This window comes from Terrapene carolina, unplaced genomic scaffold (assembly GCF_002925995.2).
Source record: "Terrapene carolina triunguis isolate 2854851 unplaced genomic scaffold, T_m_triunguis-2.0 Scaffold236, whole genome shotgun sequence".
Taxonomy (NCBI): domain Eukaryota; kingdom Metazoa; phylum Chordata; order Testudines; family Emydidae; genus Terrapene; species Terrapene triunguis.
In genome coordinates this window covers 1315784-1337580 of record NW_020664587.1, presented here as the reverse complement: position 1 = coordinate 1337580, position 21797 = coordinate 1315784, and the positions used below count along the sequence as shown (strand labels likewise).

Below are 21797 nucleotides of genomic sequence, written 5' to 3'. Positions count from 1 at the left end.
GATATTTTCTGGATAGGAATGTTGAGACTTGGAAAGGAACTGAGGACTTCCAGGTTCTGGAATGGAGTGTGCCCTAGTCATTATACATAATCTTCTGTCCCTGGCTTCTGTCCCCTTTACTCCTGTTGTTCCCAGACTACACCTACTCACTCCGCTACACTCCTCACCTCTTTGCATTCTAGTCAGACTGCTTCCTCCTTCTCCATGGCATTGCGAGCACAAGAGGGACAGTGTCTCTGTTCTTAGTTCTGATACCTGGCATCATAGAAGCCTGCAGTGGGTGGGAGAAGCACTTGTAGGAAATGCCTTCCTTATGGAGCATGCTCAGTCCAGTTACCACACAGGAGCTGTGTGGGAATGGTGCATACTTGGTGCAGACAGAATCTTCAGGGAAGAATGCTGCTGGCTTTTAACAAACCTCTACAGAAGCATGTGCAAACTGCAATTTTTCAGAGGCTTTTAGCTCGTCCAAATTCGCTGGATTTACACTAGAACAGCAAAAGCTGCATCTCTGACACAAGAGCAACGTCCCTGCCAAATTTCAAGTTCCTCCTCCAAAGCATGCAGGTGATAAAACTTCTCAGTTAAATCACTGAAAGCACCAGGAAAATGTTGGTTTGCCTAACTTTTCTCTTGAAAACAGCTTTTTACTGACACACTCAAAAAATTCAGCATGCAGCAGGCACCCAGAATGGAAAATTTCAGCCCCAATGTTTAAAGTTTGGCCATGTTATAAGTAACTCAAAATGGTGTCTTTGTAGTAGAAAGTGTCAGGCATGCTCCGCCATTGGTGTTTGTGTTTTAACCAGTTGTGGGGAGGAGCCCTGCTTGCAGGTGGACTTTATTTTTTTCTTCTGATTTTGAAGTACCAGTCTCCAGTAACGATTAAGAATTTCATGCTTTGTTTAAAAGCTTTACTGTTTGTTTATAAATTCTTGTTCATAATCTTAGTTTTCATTTCTTCTGAACTGAAACATGGACCACAAGGTCTTGACATAAGCACAGTGGTGGTTTATAAAAGCTGGGTATGTAAATCATATGTATACAGAGAGAACATGGCAAACTGTCCTCCAGTTATGCCTCCCTGGGCTGGAGAGGATTCGCAGGAGCAGGCTTCAGCTGTACAGTGTTCCTGAACTATCTGAATCCTTCATTATCCAAAAGTTTCAGGTGACCCCTGAGACGTTTATATCATGCAGGTTGAACCTCAGTGATCTGTGTGTGAAATATAATGTGTGATACAAGACTTGAAACTTTGGTTCATCAGGAGGCAGATGGCAAGAGAATAGTTGGTTTCAGCAAGCAAGTCTGGAGAAGCGGGTAGTTGGGGCCTCAAGGCACTGCTAGGATCTACATAAAAATTTGGTATAAACTAGAACATTTAAAGATACAAATTGCACTTCACAAGTATCTTTGAACCAAGGTCAAGCTCTCACTGGTGGAGAAGTCACAGTGTTTATCTGAAGAGGATGAATGCCTTCAGAGTTCAGGAAATTCTACCATGCCCTACAAGCCAGGCACTGGGATGTATATAATAGTAATGTAGGCCAAGATTTTATGAAAGAGGTGGCTAAATTTAGGCTCCTAAATCCACATTTAGAAACCTAAATAAGTGGCCTGATTTGAAATTAACACATAAAGATGTGGGCTGGACAAGTTTTATTTTAAACAGCTAACACATTTTAAAAATACTTTTTAAAATATCTAATCTAGACAAGACCTTATTGTTGCAAAGAGTTCTCCGAAGGTGAACTGAAGGTAACAATGTACTGTTAACCTCAAATAATAGCACTGAGAAGTGTAAACTGTTCCATTTGTCTTAATGGTGGGTTAACACTCAACCCTAAAGATGACAATCTGAATATTGTGAAAAGGATACTGTCAACTTGAATTTTTTAACTGACTTTTTTAAAAAATTCAGCTATATAATAAAGTATGCTATAATTAGCATCACTTCAATTTTTGAGAATTTCTGTGTTCTGTTTATAAAGGTCTCTAGATTGGGCCTAAAAGCACCAACCTCAAACATGTAAGGGCTCAGACCTCTTTCCGTCACCTTTCTCTGTGCGCACACTCCTGTCTTCTCCTGTTTCAGTTTCAGCTTTGTTGCTGCTAATACTGATTAAAAACACCTTGGTGCTGAACCTGAGAGAATCCACATGAACTCTCCACGTTTTATGAGTAATGCAACAAACGGTGAAACAGACAAATCAGTAATCTTTGCTAGAGTGATGTTGGGGATTACTTCTAACAATTCTAGATACAAAATTTTCAGATGAAAATCTGATTTTACAATTGATGGTGTCCTTTTTAACCATTTCACTGCTGATCACTTTCCAGCCAGTGTACTTATCCAACAATCCCAAACCGCCTCCCTAGATGCTGAAAACTTGCACTGTGCCCTGTTGCCAAGCCTGACGCCTTCCCCCGACTGCTACAGTGCGGTAATGTATTTTCAGTACAGAAACCTGAAGCCTATTGAAAATGCAAGGGTAGTATTAATAAATGGAACCAATCAAGTTAACAAGGAATATTGTACTGACTGAATTATAGGAAAATACAATACAAACATAAATTTCATTTTTGATGCTGTTGTAAACGCTTCACTCTGTTGCACTGAAATATCACAGAATCCACAGGCCTAGCCTCATGATTTAAATCAGGTTTACCGTGGAGCACACTGGGCTTTGGCAATAGGAGTTTTCTTCATGGAGAATGCCAAAATGCTTTACAGGTTGAACCAACCAAGCCAGGCTACACACAGGAATCTCTTCACCCACCAGGAGTGTCAGTGTAAAATGAGGCAACTACTTAACAGTGAAAATGAGTCCTGATGGGAGCAAAAGAACCCTATCCAATTGAAATTGCTACTTCATCCTTCTTCAAGAATCCTCTTTTTAGAACAGTTCTAAAGGAACGTCTTCAACTAGGAGCTGTACGTTGATAGATGTAAAGGCCAGAAGAGACCATTATGGTCATCTAGTCTGGCATGCATAACACAGGCCATGAAATTTCATCCAGTGTTTCCTACAACAAGTTCTGTGGAAAGGATTTTATTCCCATGACTCATTTTCAAAAACGAGGAAATCTCTATCCCATTCCAGATCTGAGTTCTGAACAGATGCATCTGAAATTTCGATTTCATCTGGTGAGCCCAAGCCACCAGAATTCCTCCAAACATTGTAGGATTGATTCAGAGTTCTCAGCAAGACTTACTTCCAGATGCCCATTCAGCCTCTCCTCAGGAAGAATTTAAGATTGTGTGAGTTACAGCCATTACTATAATACAGGGGCGGCCAAACTTTTTGGCCTGAGGGCCACATCAGGTTTTGTAAATTGTATGGAGGGCCGGTTAGGGGAGGGGGATCGTGGCCCGGCCCCCACCTCCTATCTGCCCGCCCCCCCCCCCAGGGCTCCTGCCCCGTCTACACACCCCCGGTCCCTGTCCCCTGGACTCCCACCGCCCCATCCAACCCCTCCTCTCAATCCTGACGGTCCTCCTGGGACCCCTGCCCCATCCAACCATCCATTCTCCCTGTCCCCTGACTGCCCCCGGAACCCCTGCCGCCCCATCCACTTCTCCTTCCTGACTGCCCCCCCTGCCCCCATTCAACCCCCTGTCTCCTCCCTCCCCCAACCCCTATCCACACTCCCGCCCCCTGACCATCACCCTGAACTCCCCTGCCCTCTATCCAACCCCCCCCTCCCCCACTCCATGCCTCCTTACCGCGCTGCCTGGAGCACCGGTGGCTGGTGGCGCTAGAGCCGCACCGCCCAGCTGGAGCTGGGCCACGCTGCCGCCACCGCGCAGCATAGAGACCAGGTCAGGCCGGGCTCTGCAGCTGTGCTGCCCCATGAGCTCACAGCCCCTCTGCCCAGAGCATTGTGCCCGAGCGAGCTGAGGCTGTGGGGGAGGGGGAACAGCAGGGGAGGGGCTGGGGCTAGCCTCCCGGGCCAGGAGCTCAGGTGCCGGGCAGGACGGTCCCGCAGGCCAGATGTAGCCCGCGGGCTGTAGTTTGCCCACCTCTGCTATAATAGGATCATTCTCTGCAGTCTTGCTACAGCTCTGAGTGGGTTTACGAAGTCTTGCTGCAGTATCTGTTTATCTGACATACCAAAAATTAACACTTATCTGTCTTGGTGGCTGGCTACTTAAGGCTCAACCTCCACAGGGGGTGCATTGTGCTTTGAGGAAGTATTCATTGGAGCTCAAGATCAACAATAAAAAGCTGTTCTTCTACCCAACTCTACTTTCCACAGGAGGTGTTTTTGATTTCAAGTTGACAACTGCTTATCTTCTTCCAGGCAAGTTTTAGGAGATGCAGTAAACAAAGTACTCATATCCCAACTTAGACAACGTATGGTTCCATCTGAGGTTTCTGGGGCTAATGACCTCCTGCGCCTGTCAATCCATTTGCTAGACTCTGATTGAGACTACTAGAACAATGTCTAAGACAGGTCTACTCTTCCCAGCTAGACAGCATTCATTCAGTGATGATTATGGCCCAAGATGGACAAGACTTCTTAACAGGGGGGACAGTTCCAAAGAATGCCTGTAAGAAAGTATCTTTTTTGTTCAACCAAAAATAATTGTGCATGGGTTTGGAAAGTCTCAGAGCAGTGAAAAATCAAGGAAACCAGACCTCCCATAAATATTCTAGTTTGGAGAGAGATTCACTTGACCCTCAAGTCACTTCCTCCCCACATTCAAAACAGTATAAATCCTGGTGGAGAGCATCACACTGATGTACTACATCAGTCATCAAGGGGAGCTTTCCCATGCCTCTTTTGCAAAGAGAGAGTTCTGCTTTGAGTGGTGTATTTGTATCAGGAAGCCTGGCTGGCCATCTTCCTGGAAAAGACACTATTCTAGCAAACAGTCTCAGTAGTAGAAACATGATTCAGTACAAATGGCATGCTCCAGCTAGACTTCTTTGCTACAGAGGAAAATGAGAAATGGCCTGACAGGCCTGGCCTACACTACAATGTTGCTCCTGCTGATGTAAGTCACCCGCTACACTGACTTAATAACCCAACCTGCACAAGAGGCATAGTGCTTAGGTCAATATAGTTAGGTCAACACAATGTCAGTGTAGACCCTGCGTTGCTCACATCAGACGGTTCTGGCTGTGAGCCCCAGGTGGCTGACAGCCGGAGCCCTGCCACCCTGGGGCTTGGGCTGACGGTTTCCCACACTCAGGCCTGGTCTACACCGGGGGGAGGAGGGGGGGAATCGATCGAAGTTATGCAACTTCAGCTACGTGAATAACCATGTTAATCCCAGGATATGAAAGAGAAGTTGGTCCAATAAAAGATATGTCTATTTGTGAGACAGACAAGCTTTCGAGCCACACTGAACTCTTCTTTAAGTCTGGGAGAGGTACTCAAGAGTCACAGCTAAATGCAAGGTGGAACAGATTGTGCTACTTAAACTAAACATATTGCCCATTAACACTCTGCAGTCTTAAAACAAAAAGAGGGTGTTAGTGGGTTAGATTGTTGTAATAAACCATAAATCCAGTGTCTCTGTTCAGACCATGATTTTTAGTGTCTACCAGTTATTTAGTTTAATTTCATAACCCACTAACCCCCTCTTTCCACCTGTTCCACCTTGCATTTAGCTGTGACGCTGGGGGTACCTTTCCCAGACCTGAAGAAGAGCTTTTGGGGCTCAAAAGCTTGTCTCTCTCACCAGCAGAAGTTGGTCCAATAAAAAATATTACCTCACCCACCTTGTCTCCTTAGGAACCTGAACAAGGCAGCCTGGATTGAGTTACTGAGTTCTGATCTAGCCTTTTCCAGTGAGTGTCAGATTCTGCTAGAATCATAAGGTTTCCACATGTTGCTGTTAACGATAAACACCTTTATTCTGGTGGTGCCAAAAGGCCCCAGCCAGGAATAGGGCCTCATTGTGCTGCGCATTATACAAACATGGGTAAGAGATGGTTCCTGCACTGAAAGCCTTAGATTCTAAGCCCAAGTCTACACTGCACACCTTACAATGGCGTGGCTGTGCTATTGCAGCTGCGCCGTTGTAAGGTAAGCAGTGTAGCCACTCTTTGTTGCCAGGAGAGAGCTCGCCTGGTGACAAAATAAAACCACCCCCCATGAGGGGCAGTAACTTCATCAACAGGAGAGCAGCCCCTGCCAACAAAGCGCTGTCCACACCGGCACTTTTCGTCGTCAAAACGGTCATTGTTGTTTGTTTTTTCACATCCCTGAGCGGCAAAAGTTTTAATGAAGAAAGCGTAGTGTAGACAAAGCCTGAGATACAAGGGTAGAGGAGGGAAATATAACATGCAATAAATTCATAGACAATGAATTGGCACCATTTTGTTAGCTACGTGTTTTCTTGTGTGTTTGGGAATTTTTTTGTTTGTTTAAACTTACAGGTAGAAAGAGGATGGGGAATGGCAGGAAGTGTAACGTTAGTGCAAAGAGTAGGGGAAGGAAGGAGTAGAAAAAGACAATCAAAGCTTCTCATCTGCCTAGCTATGAGCAGCAGCCAGTGTTTTGTAGGCATCACAGCAGAAGTGAGTCTTTAGGAGGCTACGGTAGTGGCTGGTCAGACTGTATACAGAGAGAGGTCTTTGATACAAAGATTTTCTGCTAAATTTCGGAGGAGGAAAGGAAATGAGGGATAAGGGCTGTGACTTCTTCTGTGTCCTTTGTTCAAACATTTTAGATCTGGAAAGGCACATGCACAGCCCCCAACACACTGTTTTCCACATGGTTCTGAATCTGAAGCATATCCCCAAAACATTGACCTCTGCAGGTAATCAATGAGGTGAACTTCAATTACAAATTTCTTTCCCAAGTCTACAGGCAATGCTCCAGTGTCACTGCTATTGTACAGAGCTTCCCAACAGTAGCAGAGACTCTGGTCTCTTACACTCCAGCTATTCAGAAATTGGTGGGCAGCGTGTAGCTGAGAATCATGTACACCTCTACCTCAATATAACGCTGTCCTCGGGAGCCAAAAAATCTTACTGCGTAATAGGTGAAACTGTTATATCGAACTTGCTTTGATCCACCGGAGTGCGCCCCCTCCCCGGAGCACTGCTTTACCACGTTATATCTGAATTCGTGTGTTATATCGGGTCACATTATATTGAGATAGAGGTGTAGTTGCGTAGAACGTTTGAGCAGCACCAGAAGCAAGCAATGGGGATACTTCTAGTGGAGAAGGAGTAGAGTACCAGAGATGTACAAGAGATGTGTCCTCACTGTTTCCCCAACAATCAGGAGGTTCTAAAATGCAGCAGTGGGGGAAACCACTGTCTCGCTTCTAGTAGCTGAAGGGATAGGCAGGGGGCTTCAGGTTTATCAGATATCTACTAGCTAGTAGTTAATACAAGAGATGGGAGTCCCCAAGCAGGGTGCAGGGACAGCCCTTGTTAGGAACCCCAGCCCTTCTCCAGTTCCAGAAGCTGGGAGTTGGCTGCGTTTCTCACCTGGCATTATCCAAGGAAATTGTTAATGGCAGCACTATCCCCCTCATCTTTGTGTATCGCTTGCTGGTTGATTTCCTTTGATGGCTAGCAGGTTTCTGGTGAGTGTTTCAAGCCCATCTAACCTCAGTGTGCTGTGGCAACTGAATAACTTGGTAAGTACAGAGAGAGATTTTTGTCTGTAAGCAAAACAAATCTGGGACCTCACATACAGGACCCTTGTGGGACTATTTTTTTTTTTCACAGTAAACCTGGATTTGGTTTGGATTTGTTTGGGGTTGATAGAATGATGGTACGATGTTAACAATACTACACATCAATATTTATTTCTCTCCTTATTTTCCAGGGCAGGAAAACCTCCCCCTGGCTTGCATCTGGATGTAGTCAAAGGAGACAAATTAATTGAGGTATGAAAATAGATGTAATAAGCATGCAGAAGGAGATGGGATTTAACCCATCTGTTGATGGGGAATTGAATTCCATTGCTTTATTTCCCAGTCTTCCCCCTCCATGTACACCCTAAAGTGACCCTTCTCTCTCTGTGTGTGCCCCTAAGTGACCCTTTCTTCCCCCGACACACTCTTTTTATTATTTTTTTATTATAAACAGTGATCCAGCCCCCAACCTTTCACCACAGCCAGCCAGGCTTAATGTTTGTAACTTATTTTAATGAAATGCAAAGTCCCCATTGTGTACATGCACTGGGTCCCAGTCAGGAAGCTGTGCTGTGCATCCATCAGCTACATGGTGATTGGGTTTAGGAACGTAGCACTGGAAGGGACCTTCCAGATCAGCAAATCTAGTCTCTTGCTATCAGCGGTAGCCATTCATATAGTCATGTAAATAAATGTAGCATGCTCCATCTTAAAACTGGTTAGGTGGTTTGCCCCCACTACTCCTACTGAAAGGCTGTTCCAGAACCTGACTCCTTTGATGGTTAGAAACCTTCTTCTAATTTCCAACCTAATGTATTCATGGCCAGTTTGTGCCAGAATTCTCCTTTAAATTTGAGAGCTCTTCTCCATCCCTTGTGTTTACCCTTTCTCTCCAATGTATTTATAGAGAGCACCCTTATTCCCTCTAAGCCTTCATTTTGCTAGGCTTAAAAGAACTTGGCTTGTTTGTCCCTCATAAGAGAGGTTCTCCCTTCCTCTTATCATCCTAGCAGCACTTCTCTGCATCTGGTGAGTTTGAATTCATCTTTCTAGAACGTGGGTAAATCCCAAACAAAACACACTTGCGTTTTTTTTTTTTTTTTAATTATTTCCAAAACTGTTGCTTTGTGCAAAGCCTTATTTTACCAAACTTAAATATTGGGTCAGAGTTGTCTGCCTATCCCCTAAAAGTATATATGCTATTGAAGGTTTTAGTGTAGCTGGTCTCGGATTCTGACCAGCAGTCCTCCTTGTCAGAAGTGCTCCAGGAGCCTGGTTTTGTAAGCAGAAGTTCATTTAACTAATGCCTGGGGAGCCCAAATGTCCAATGCAAAGTAAGTAGTATTCAACTGATTCTGAGCTGCTTATTGCAGGGGTTTGTTACTATAGTTTGCGTGTAATATTTTTACAATAAAGGTAATGCTTCTCACTTGCCTAGAGTTCAGCAGTGGGAACAAAACCATTCAGGGAGCCAAAGGTTACAAAGTAGGGGGAGCCAAAATAATGCTGCTAAGGAAGAAATTGGAGCATTAGGAATCTGAGGCCTGGTGAAGCGAACCCGAGGAGCTGGGAGTCATTGTTCACTGGCTTGCAGTGTGCGATTATTGCAGGATCTTTGGCCAGCAAGGGAATATTGCCCCTGTCTCACAGGAGATTGGACCAGCAGATCAAATACATATTTTGGTTATGGTACCAAAAATACGATCTCTTCCCTTTTAACAATTCATGTTCTGGAACTTATTTAATTGTATTCTTCCCAAGCCACAGTCCAGTTTTAATTCACAATCTTTTTCTACTACACAACATAACCAACCCAATTTGGGGGTGGAGTGGTGAAAGAACCTAGTAAGTCTTCAGGCTTATTTTAAGCACTTTGTTGATGTATCTCCTATCACCTAGTATTGTCTGTAATATATTTTGTCTGTTTAGAATGTAAGCTCCTTGGGACAGGGACTATGTCTTGTGTGTGTTGTATAGTGCAGAGCACGACCGTAGTCAAATAGCGGATATTTAACACTTTAGTAAGTGATTCCCTCGTTGGAATTCTGAAGTGCTACTCTGATTCCCTGGCATCCCTGCTCCGATTCTTTCTTGTCTTGTAATCGCCTATCCTCCCCTTCTTCCATACGCCATATATCACAGCCATCAACTTCAGGGTGAAAAATCTTCATCTTTCAATCATCCTGCAGGGCCTATATTCCAACACTCACTGGTATGTAAAACATCTGGCTGTACCATGAATAAAGGCTGAATGTGTTGTGACATCAAGAACCTGACTTCACTGATTTTCGTTGGTCAACTTCATAGGGCTGTAAAAAGAGCAAAGATAGTGACAGGCAAAGGGGATTTCAAAAATTTTCACTTTTTCTAATCTAGTGTTATTGGTAAAGGTGAAGAAATGTTTGTTCCCAACACATGACTTTAAGTTGACTGACCTTTTTAAGGGTCATCTGTTTAGACTAGTCAAAAAGCTCTGCATGTTTTTCTGTAGTTACAGTGTTCTCTCACCTAGCCACTGCTAATCTTTACAGATTTACTAAGCACTTGATACTAACCGAGCTATCTGTATCCCAGCTCTCATGTAGAGGTCTGAGATATATCTTGTGATTGCTGGGTCTGAGAAGTGCAATATTAAAACAAGCCATGAAGTATTAAGCTCAGCGTGTAGAGGATCACACTGGGTTATAACTCAGAGGCACAGAGGAGTTTCAAGCTTGTCTACACTTAAAATGCTGCAGTGGCGCCACTGTAGCGCTTCAGTGAAGATGCTACCTACGCCAACAGGAGGGGTGTGACAGTCTATGCTATTGTGGTCACCACTTTTACAAGATTATGATATACTTTGTACAAAATTTGCCTTGAGGTATCATTTGAAAACTCTTAATCTGATGAACGTTATTATCCCATTGAAATGTGTAGAAAACTGTGAAGTTGAGATTCTGTTGTATGGTTGTTACTGAAATTTTTAAGTCTGGGTAACATCCACAAACCATTTTTCAGAGACAGACACACTGGTACCCCCAGACAGATATCAGTAAAGTCAAGTGGGCTATCACTTGCTTAAGCAGCCATTCTCCTGCAGGGGGAAGGTGTGAATATGAAATTTATATTGCATCTCAGGAATGTTTCAGCCCTCACCTCCACGAGGGACTACGTGTCATCTACACCTCAATTGGGGGTCGAGGGAGATCCTCAAAGAGGGGAGGCTGGTATGAGAGAGAGAGAGAGACAGACCTCCAACTCAGCTCTCCTCCTATCTCTCTACTCATGATATCAACGAACGCCTGACTCTGAACTGGGGGAGTGGTCCCTGGCTGAAAGGAAATCCAGCCTGTGAACTATTATAACTTGTGGTGAAAAAGTCTTGCTTTAAACTCTATTAGCTTGTTAAAGTTTAGGAAGTAGCTTGCGTTTTTATTTTCTTTTGTAACCAATCCTGACTTTTATGCATTATCACTTACAATCACTTAAAATCTTTCTGTAGTTAATAAGTTTGTTTATTTTAACCAGTATGTGTTTGGATTAAAGTGTGTGGAGAAACTCCATTTGGGATAACAAGATTGGTGCATTATCATTTTCCTTTGATGAAATGATGGACTTTCTATGAGCTTGCATTGTTGAGCAGTGTGCTGGACAGTACAAGATGCAGATTTCTGGGGGACCAAGACTGGGACAAAGAATTTGCGGGTGTTGCCCTATATGTAATTCATGAGTGACTGGTCAGAGTGCTCATGTATTTAGCTGGGAGTGAATTTACATACCGAAGACTTCATGAGCAGTCCAAGAGTGGCTGCTCTGGCAGTAAAGCAGTGTAAAAGGCACCCCAGGCTAGAGAGTTCCGGGGACCCCTCTGTTCAACAGTCCAGATTGTACCCTGGGGAATGTCACAGTGGCGCAGCGAGGAGCAGGGTATATGCACAGCTTGTCGTTCTGAGTGAAGTTTGCACTTTAAGCACTGGGGTAGCAATTTTAAGTGACATTCAAGTGTGGTGGCTGAAAACAGTCAAAGGATTACGGTTTTGTTTTCTGTTCGCTTATTTCGGGAAAGGGAAATAGGAACAGAAAAGCATAAAAAATGAGCAAAGGTGCAGCAGCTACAAAGATGGATTTGGCCAAATTGAAGTTGAAGGAGACTTATGTGCAAAGTGAGTATCAAAGTCAGAATGCTAACATTTTACACTTAGTACTGGTGTAAATGAGAAATTGCATTGACTCTCCTTGGGACTAGAAATAAGAATGAAAAATTCCTAGGTCAGTTCTTACAGTACTTTGAGCACAGTATCCTGTGGCTTCTAGGGATTTAAATACCCATGTCTGGTTCTGCTCACCCAGTAGGAGGGAGTTGGTTGAGAACGTGAGAATAAAAGGGAAACTTAGTACAAGGAAGCACCAGCTCCTTGACTCTCCCATAATAAGAAATGGGATTATAAAATGCAGCTCCACAAAGCTTTGTTCAACATCTTTATTAATGATCTGGATGATGGGATTAATTGCACCCTCAGCAAGTTCGCAGATGACACTAAGCTGGGGGGAAAGGTAGATATGCTGGAGGGTAGGGACAGGATCCAGAGTGACTAGACAAATTGGAGGATTGGGCCAAAAGAAATCTGATGAGGTTCAACAAGGACAAGTGCAGAGCCCTGCACTTAGGAAGGAAGAATCCCATGCACCCCTACAGGCTGGGGACCGACTGGCTGAGCAGCAGTTCTGCAGAAAAGGACCTGGCGATTACAGTGGACGAGAAGCTGGATATGAGTCAGCAGTGTGCCCTTGTTGCCAAGAAGGCCAACGGCATATTGGGCTGTATTAGTAGGAGAATTGCCAGCAGATCGAGGGAAGTGATTATTTCCCCCCCCTGTTCGGCACTGGTGAGGCCACACCTGGAGTATTCTGTCCAGTTTTGATTTCCCCCCCGTTACAGAAGGGATGTAGACAAATTGAAGATAGTCCAGCGGAGCGCAATGAAAATGATTAGGGGGATGGGGCACATGACTTACGAGGAGAGGCTGAGGGAACTGGGCTTATTTAGTCTGCAGAAGAGAAGAGTGAGGGGGAATTTGATAGCAGTCTTCAACTGCCTGAAGGGGGGTTTCAAAGAGGATGTAGCTAGGCTGTTCTCAGTGGTGGCAGATGACAGACCATTGCTTCTTGTTCTCAAGTTGCAGTGGGGGAGGTCTAGGTTGGATATTAGGAAACACTATTTCACTAGGAGGGTGGTGAAGCACTAGAATGGGTTACCTAGGGAGGTGGTGGAATCTCCATCCTTAGAGGTTTTTAAGGCCCGGCTTGACAAAGCCCTGGCTGGGATGATTTAGTTGGTGTTGGCCCTGCTTTGAGCAGGGGATTGGACTAGATGACCTCCTGAGGTCTCTTCCAACCCTAATATTCTATGAAAGGTATTGAATTCAGGAAAACCACCTGGGGAACTGAATCTAGTGAGTAAGACACTTTTGGAAGAAGCAATAAATCCATTGGAGTGAAAAGTTTGGGGAATCCTAAAACCTGCCATGATTAAGGTGCAGCTGACGTCAGAATTAAAAGTGCAAAGCCATATTGTCTGCTTCTTGTTAAGAAATGCTCAGATAAAATATATGAGGTCTTGAGAAAAATCTCTAGGAAATTTATTCCAGTGCTTAACCACTCTGACAGGACATTTTTCCTAATGTCCAACCTAAACCACCCTTGCTGCAATTTAAGCTCATTGCTTCTTGTCCTATCTTCAGAGGTTAAAAAGAACAATTTTTCTTGCTCCTCCTTGTAACAACCTTTTATGTACTTGAAAACTGTTATCATGTCCCCTCTCAGTCTTCTCTTCTCCAGACTAAACAAACCCAATTTTTTCAATCTTCCCTCATGGGTCATGTTTTCTAGACCTTTAATCATTTTTGTTGCTCTTCTCTGGACTTTCTCCGATTTGTCCACATCTTTCTTGAAGTGTGGCGCCCAGAACTGGACACAGTACTCCAGTTGAGGCCTAATCATCGTGGAGTAAAGCAGAAGAATTTCTTCTCGTATCTTGATTACAATACTCCATGTCCTTCATTACTTTAGAATTAATAGATCTCATCCTCTTAAACCTAGTTTTTATTCCTAGATTGTAAGAGGAAACCAAGCTTTCCTGCTTTTTCAACTCCCAATTGGCTTCTTAACTTTGAAAGAACTAATCGTTGAACTGAACTAGTTGAATAAACTGAAATGAAGAAAATCTTTGCACCTACAGAAGAGGTTACTGCCATCAAAAACTTGTTCATCACTTCAGCCAACTGTGGTTCCAGGTGCTTAGCCAGTGACTTCCACCAGTTTAGTTTCACCAAGTTATTTTAGACTTGGCAACAGAAGTACTGCTTAATTTTATTTAATTTAAATTATTTTAAAATACTATATTTTATCATTTAAATTAAAAACTTTTTTTTTTCAAATTATGAATTTGTATTCACTGTGATGTTGCCATGCAGCCCACTGCCCATTCCATCAGACTGTATGAATAGGAGCCCTAACTTGGTGCTATGGGCACAGGGAAAATGTCAGCTTTTGTTGGCTAGGGTGCTATAATGGTCCTATATGCGTCCACACAGAGGCAGAGTTGTGTGGTGTGCAGCAGCACCTTAAGTGAGTATTTCCTGGTCTTCCAGTGTTTGAGTTGGAGGTTTTGAAGTTCCATGACTTAGAAGGGCATGGGGACTTTGTGAGTCACTGTATTTGTTTAAATCTTAATCCATCCAGACCCTTATCCTCTAAATTACTTTCCCCATAAGCCACATCGCATACTTAACCGATGCACATATGTCAACCCTGAATATCAGCTGATGTTTCTGCAGTTCTAATTAAGGTTTTGTTATGCCATGAGGAAGATTAATGTGGTGGTGGCTAGTGTTTCCTTACTATCTGCAGGCAGAAGGAAGTTCCTTTTGAGTGTATGTCACTTGTCAATGGAAATACACTCTATTGGCATTAGGGCATAGTGTCTCATAACTTGGTACCTTGCTTTTTTAGGGTTTACATAGAGGGGATGTCATGCATGCCCAGCCTTAATCCAGTTTAAGCAAAGGACTTTGTTTATACAATAAGTATGGAGAGCCAGAGTAAGAAGGAAAAGCTAAGATGAGTAACAGAAGAATTGGGCTGATAGGTGGATTTGATTGTAGGTGAAAACACACTGGAGAAACCAACTAGGCCAAAGCAAGCTCTGGAGAACACAATGTAGGCACAATCCTACATAGGACTCGACATTCTGCATTGGACCCAAGGTCCATCTAACCAGTATGCGGTCTCTGACCATGCCTAGTACCATATACGTCACAGGAAGGTGTGAGAAACCCCACAGTAGGCACATGTAGGGTAATCTCTTCTTCCCCCCCCCCCCCCCGCATCCCCATCCCAATACCTAATAGTTAGATTGGTTTAAGCCCTGAAGCATAGTGTTTTATCCCTTCCAAAACTGTGTTTTGCACTGGCCTCAGGGAGGTGGACTGGATAGGACCCAGTAGGTGTCTTCCATCTCCAGTTGCTCTGATCTTATAAAGCAGAGCTTTCTTTGAATTTCCTTTGATCAGTTCAAGACAACATTGAAATGTTTTCCGACAGATTTTAATATGCTGAGACCATGTGTCACTTCATATGTCGTGCATAATCCTTTCCTTTCTCTACTAGTTTGCTAAAGATTTGTGTGATTGTGATGGGTTTTGATCTGTTTGCTTCATGTTCTAGAGTCCATGTTTTTAGGAAGATCTGGGAGATTGTATGAATCTGATAAGGTAATACTGTTATTTATTTAATATTCTACCTCAGAAACTGATCATTGATGAGAAGAAATATTATCTATTTGGGAGAAACCCTGATCTGTGCGATTTTACCATTGATCACCAGTCCTGCTCTCGGGTCCATGCTGCCTTGGTGTATCACAAACATCTTAAGAGGGTTTTCCTCATAGACCTTAACAGCAGTAAGTAACTTGGCATTTAACCAGGGAGCGGGTGTAGGGCGATTTGATAGTTCGACTGGTCGGATTTTAAAGATGTTTGAAAGAATGTTTTGATGCATGAGGATTGAGTTTGTGTTAACTTTTTATTGACTGAGAACTTGTAACACTTCCAATGCACTACATTCCAATGCTCAAACCTTCTTGAACATCCCCAGAGCTATATTCCTTTCCAGTCATATTTTGCCATGTGGGGAAACGATGGCCATCTGGGATATGAACTAACATGCTCATTCTGAGATTGACGCAAGTGGGGGGGGGGGGGGGGTTAGAGGGACTCCTTGTGTCACTCAGTGCCCCTCCCTCATTCAGCGATTGGTGACAGTGTTTTCAGACTCTGGAGTGGATCAGAGTGGTAGCATGGCAGTGAGGTTCCAGAGGGACTTGGCCTTCCCTTCAAAACTATAATAAGCTTTTTTTAATACTTCAAGTTATAAAGCTACATCTCCATTGTGTAGGGCACTTTCTCAGGATCTGGAACTCAAGGGAGCTCCAGCCTGTTCCAAGCAGCTGGATACAAGCAGGGGGTGGCTAGAAGTGTTAGAGGAAGCCTGAAACCAAAGTGTGCTTGTCATTTCTGTTTGAGTTATTAGGGGAGTGCTGACCCCTTGGTGTCTGGGAGTGAGCCCCCTGCATGGGATGTTCGGGTGATAGCGTTACTGCAATGACGTATATATCCAGCCATGGGTTTTGACCTTACGGCAATGTTCCAGTTCCCCAGTGACAGTCTGTTTTTTTCATTCTGATATTCTCCTCAGCACATGGCACGTTCTTGGGTCATATCCGTTTGGAACCTCACAAACCCCAACAGATTCCCATTGACTCCACAGTTTCATTTGGTGCCTCTACGCGGGCGTATACTCTGCGAGAGAAGCCACAGACACTGCCATCTGCGGTTAAAGGAGATGAAAAAATGGGCGGTGATGATGAGGAGCTCAAGGGCTTACTGGGCTTGCCAGAGGAGGAGACCGAGCTTGATGTGAGCACCACGAAGCATTGTGCCTCTTACTGAATAGCACTCCCCACCATTGGCTTGAGTGTCCTTGGGGCTCATTTCCCTGGTGCTGTAGATGGTTTTAGGGGTGTCTGCTGCTGGCAGGCACTCACAAGCCATCTCATGCCACTAGGATAGGCTTGCCTTCATGCTGCTTTCCAGCACCTCTTGTATAACAGCCCAGTGATGTTTCTGACAGGCACCCAGCCGTTTTCTTCCACTCCAGCCAGACCCACACGAGGTCGCTGGCAGTTCCCCAGCCCTGGTGCTTATTCACAAACAGTGCCTGCTGTAGCCCCATCACCTGCAGTCAGTTAGTGGAGGGCAGACCAGGAGGGGGACAGAGAAAGTGCAGCTGGCACTTCTGCCCCGTTCTTTCCTTGAGGTTTAAGGCTGGGGCTAAGTCATGTGCTGTGCTCTGCTGTTAACTCTCACAGCTCTCAGATGGCAGCTTCGTGCGTTATAGCTGCACTGACCATTTCCTCCCTGATTGTGTCCTTAGAACCTGACAGAGTTTAACACAGCCCACAACAAGAGAATTTCCACGCTCACCATAGAGGAAGGGAACTTGGATATTCAGAGACCAAAGAGAAAACGGAAGAACTCCAGAGTGACGTTCAGCGACGATGACGAGATCATTAATCCAGGTGAGCATGTGTATCTTGCTCCTCCATCTCCTCGCCCCCATCCCTCTGAGAGCCTGCGTGCTAATATCCCATATTTGGAGTCCTCCCCCCTCCCATGGCCAGCAAGCCAGTCAATTGAAAACACAGAAATCTGAGTTGGGGACTGGCCCTTCAGAGAAGCGCCCACATTTCCCCACATTGGTGTTATGTGCCCTCCAAGACACTTTCCAGCTGAACCGTACTGTTGTTGTCTCCTGAGAAGAGGAGTACATAAGGTCTCTCAATGCCTACAGCTCCTGAGCCACTTGCTGAGCACCCAGACGGAGCCCCTGAGGCGGTAGAGGCCAGACTTCCAACGGCTCAGAACTCACAGTTGCACCAGTTTTTCAACAGCTCAACACCATACATGCTGAGCTCTCATACTTTGGTGTCTAAATGGGAGCTGAGTGTTTTTGAAAATCTAGCCCTAGATGCTTTGAGCACCGGTAGTTGCAGGGATGGCAGGCCGGAGTTTGGATCCACAGCTCGAATTTCCCCTGCTAATCTGCATGGGCGGCTGGGGGGTGGGGTTAACGGTTAAATTCCAGTTAACGGTAAGCCTAATGCTTAAACAATTTAACCTTTTACATCCCACTTCAAGCATCAGCCAGCGTGAGTTGTTCAGGTTCCTTATTTCCAATTTGAATTTGTTTGTCTGGAAGTTGAAGCTTGGCAAAGTCAGTCTGGAAGGAAGGTGGGTAGGGTAAATTTAACCATTGGAACAACTGTAAGCTAAGCAATATCAACACACCCATCCCCAAGGGTCAACAATTCTTCCAGCTCTTCCCAGCCTGAATAAATTAGGAGCCCACTGCCACTAGATGGCCCCAGCAGTATGGAGGAGCTTAGTTTCTCTACTGTGCACATACAGCTCCTGAACTGCAACTTTCTGAAGGGAAGGTCCATGTGACACTTCCATATAGAGGGGCGCTTGCATGCCATGTGCATACTGCAGGGTACATCCTCTCTTGGAGCCTTCATACTAAAAGCCTAATCCTTCTCATGCTTACAGAGGACGTGGACCCTTCAGTTGGGCGTTTCAGAAACATGGTACAGACAGCAGTGGTCCCAGTTAAGGTACAAACTAACTTCCAAATCTAATCAAAAATCTTCATCTGTAATTTGTAATCTGTAGCGTGAATTATTGTCTTAAATATTGTGCCTTAGGGTGGTGGAATTGTCAGTGTTTTTCTTTTTGTGTTCAGCTGGATTAAAGGGAAACTGGCTGGTCTGTTCAGGTTCATAATTTAGGCAGCGTTTACAAAATTGAAGATCAATAGAAATGTCCCAAATACTTTTCTAAAAATTATTGGCTGTGTTTTTTGGTGTTATATGGTGAGAGACCTAAGAGCAGTGGTGGGCAACCTGTGGCCCATGGGCTGCATGCAGCCCATCAGGGTAATCGGCTGTCAGGCCGTGAGACAGCGTTTCCATTGACGATCTGCAGGCACGGGCGCCTGCCGCTCCCAGTGGCTGCAGGTCGCCGTTCCCGGCCAATGGGAGCCGCGGGAAGCGGCGCGGGCTGCAGGGATGTTCTGGCCACTGCTTCCCGCAGCTCCCGTTGGCCGGAAATGGCGAGCTGCAGGCGGCCATGCCTGCGGATGGTCAATGTAAACACTGTCTTGCGGCCTGACAGCCGATTACCCTGACAGGCCATAGGTTGCCCACCACTGGATTAGAAACTGGCTAGGGGGCAGAAAACAACAAATAGGAATCAATGGTCTGTTTTCTACACAAGAAAAGGTTAACAGTGGGTGTCAGAGAAAGTTCCATATTAGGACTGGTGAGGTTTGATACATTCACTTTTTCAGTGGGAAGGCAGGGAACAATGAAGTGGGCAAGTCTTCAGATGGCACCATTATGTAAGCTACTCAAGTCTAAAGAAGACTGAGGAACTTCAGAATAGCCTAACAATGTGATTGCAGACGAAATCTCTTATTGACAAGTACGAAGTAATGCGCATGGGAAGGAATACTTTGAGTTACTCATAAGATTACTTACATTCTAAATTATAACTGCTCTGTAAAAAGACCTGGGTGATCAAAAGCAAGACACACAATCTGCCACTCATAATCCAGAGACAGCCCTGTTTGTCAGTTTGTAGCCAGGTAAAGAAATAAACTTCAGAAACCATGCCCACTCAGCCATGCCTTCTGGACACATGCAGGTCGGGCAAGCAAGCTCAGGAGGCAAAGATGGGAAGCTTAGTCTATTCCATAAACTAAACCCTACCTAATGCTTCCAGCACTCAGGACTAGTCTATGCTACAGAGTTAGGTTGACGTAAGGCAGTTTACGTCAACCAAATTATGTCAGTGTGGACACTACAGCCTTGCTCCCACCGATGTAAGTGCCGTACTACACCAACATATTAACTCCACCTCCATGAGAGGCATCAGCGTAGTTAAGGCAACAGTGTCCATGTAGACACCGCATTACTTACATCAGCTGTTGGCTGTCATTCTTGTCAGTGCTGGAGCTGTGAAATTGACAAAAAGGCTGGAATGTTCCCTGCTGTGAACCCCACACCTGGCTCACAGCTCAGGTTGTCACCCCAGGGCAGGTGGGGGCACTCTCTGCTCCGAGGCTGGGCTGCTCCACCGAGCTCTCCACTCCGAGGCCGGGCTGCCCTCCAGGCTCCCAGCGGGGAGCTCCACCTGGAACTGAGAAACTGCTCTCAGCCCCCCCACACTGCCCCTGTTTAGTCGGTGCAAGCGCTCCTGGTGAGGACGTGCTCCACTGACAGAAGGAGGGTAGTGATGGACCTGAAAAACCACCATAATTAATTACTGCAGTGGCTGTGTCTCGACTTAAGTCGACTTAAGTTTGTCATGTAAACATGCCCTCAGTCTGTCCTGCACTCTGCATCAGTGAGAGCTTTGGGAGTGACTTCAATGGCAGCCCCAAAGGAAAGCCAACTGGGGTGATGGGGAAGAGGATAACCTGTCCATGTCTGTGTAACTGCTTCATCTAGGACAAAGCTATGCGTGGTGTGCATGGTGACCATTTGTGGTGTGTGAGGAGAAGGTGAAAAAATTAGCTGGGATCCATTTAAAGTGGCTTCTTGTTCTGGTCCTCCATGCTGTGAACCATTCACTAAATAGTTCTGTCTTCCCTCCAATTGCAGAAGAAACGGATGGAAAACCCAGGCTCGCTGAGCATGGATGAGTCTGTAACACGGCGCATGCAGAACTTCCCCTACGGTGGAGGATTGTATGGTGGCCTGCCTCCCACTCACAATGAGGCAGGTTCCCAATCGCATGGCATTCATGGGACAGCACTCATTGGAGGCCTGCCAATGCCCTACCCCAATCTTGCCCCAGAGGTGGACTTGACTCCTGTTGTGCCATCGACAGTTAGCATGAACCCTGCTCCCAACCCTGCCGTCTTTAACCCTGAAGCTGTGAATGAACCGAAGAAGAAGAAATATGCAAAGGAGGCTTGGCCAGGCAAGAAGCCCACCCCTTCTCTACTGATCTGAGATGGGCTTTGTTTGGGGGTGGGAGCGATGAACTTGAGAAACTGTTCCCATGCAGTATCGTCTTTTAAAGTTTGTGTCCTAACCACATGTAATATCAAGATTGGAGGAGTGAAATGTCCCTCAAAGATCTGTCTTCAAAACATTTTTATATGTCTGTAAAAAACACATCTCCCACCTCCTTTTGAATCCAAAGGCCAGCAGCCTTTTCCCTTGGCCATTACGCTCCATAAGTTAAAAGGACACTGTCAAGTAATTCAGCCCCCAAATTTATGGCCTGATCCTGCAAACACATCAACTAGGTGTAGTGCTGACTACGATGAGTAACCTTGCTCCAGCTAGACTGCTCAGGGCAGTATGCACTACCTCAAGAGTAAGTGTGCCAGGGCAGGCCTAAATTCAGTACTGAATCAGGCTTTTGTGTGTAACTTTAAAACATTACAAAATGTAATATAAATGGAATGGCTTTTATTGTTTTACCGTTACAAAATCACATAAAGGCTTTTAGTTTGGCTGTAAACATTCCTTTGTACTTGCAACCTGAAACATTGCAGCATCTGGGTAGCTCTTGAGAAGCCGGAGGTGAAATGGACAAGAAATAAAAGTGAAACTGACTAGTCAATTTCTGCTTATCACCCTCTGTTAAACACAAGAGGCAAACAGCAAAGAAATGGTTAGTGTGAACTCCTTTTTAAAAACCCTTCTGCTCTAATATTCAAGGTGTTACAAAGAACACAAACAGGGACATTTGATTTTTTTTAAAGTATGGTTTTTAATCTTTCAGCTGAAATTAAATTTTTATTGAAGAAAACACACACACACCCACCACCTTAAGATTTGAGAGAGCATACAAGGTGTCATAGGTCTGTGATTAGGAGCAGCTAGCCAGCCAACAGCCATGGGTTGGTCACATACAAACTACATGGGTTTTAATGATTAAAGAATAAAACCATGTGCAGTCTTTTGTATGTTGTCCTTTTCCCCTGCTAACAGCAGAGGGCAGGGGTTAAAGACAAGCAGCAGATTCCTGAAATGATGGTAGTTTCTCAGTGGAATGTAAAATCCTGCCTCATCTAA

The 21797-nt window shown here is 44.8% G+C and overlaps 1 protein-coding gene and 1 non-coding gene across 2 annotated transcripts; both read left to right on the top strand.

The window, feature by feature from the left end:
- Nucleotides 1–6001: 6001 nt before the first annotated feature.
- PPP1R8 (protein phosphatase 1 regulatory subunit 8) lies at nucleotides 6002–21242 on the top strand. Its single transcript, XM_024201437.2, is given in 8 exon segments — nucleotides 6002–6039; nucleotides 7798–7858; nucleotides 15395–15548; nucleotides 16343–16563; nucleotides 17081–17225; nucleotides 18256–18320; nucleotides 20370–20670; nucleotides 20673–21242. Coding segments are annotated over 8 exon segments (1104 nt in total). The 3' UTR covers nucleotides 20792–21242.
- LOC112107652 lies at nucleotides 10145–10309 on the top strand. The gene has a single exon (XR_002908196.2).
- Nucleotides 21243–21797: the final 555 nt, after the last annotated feature.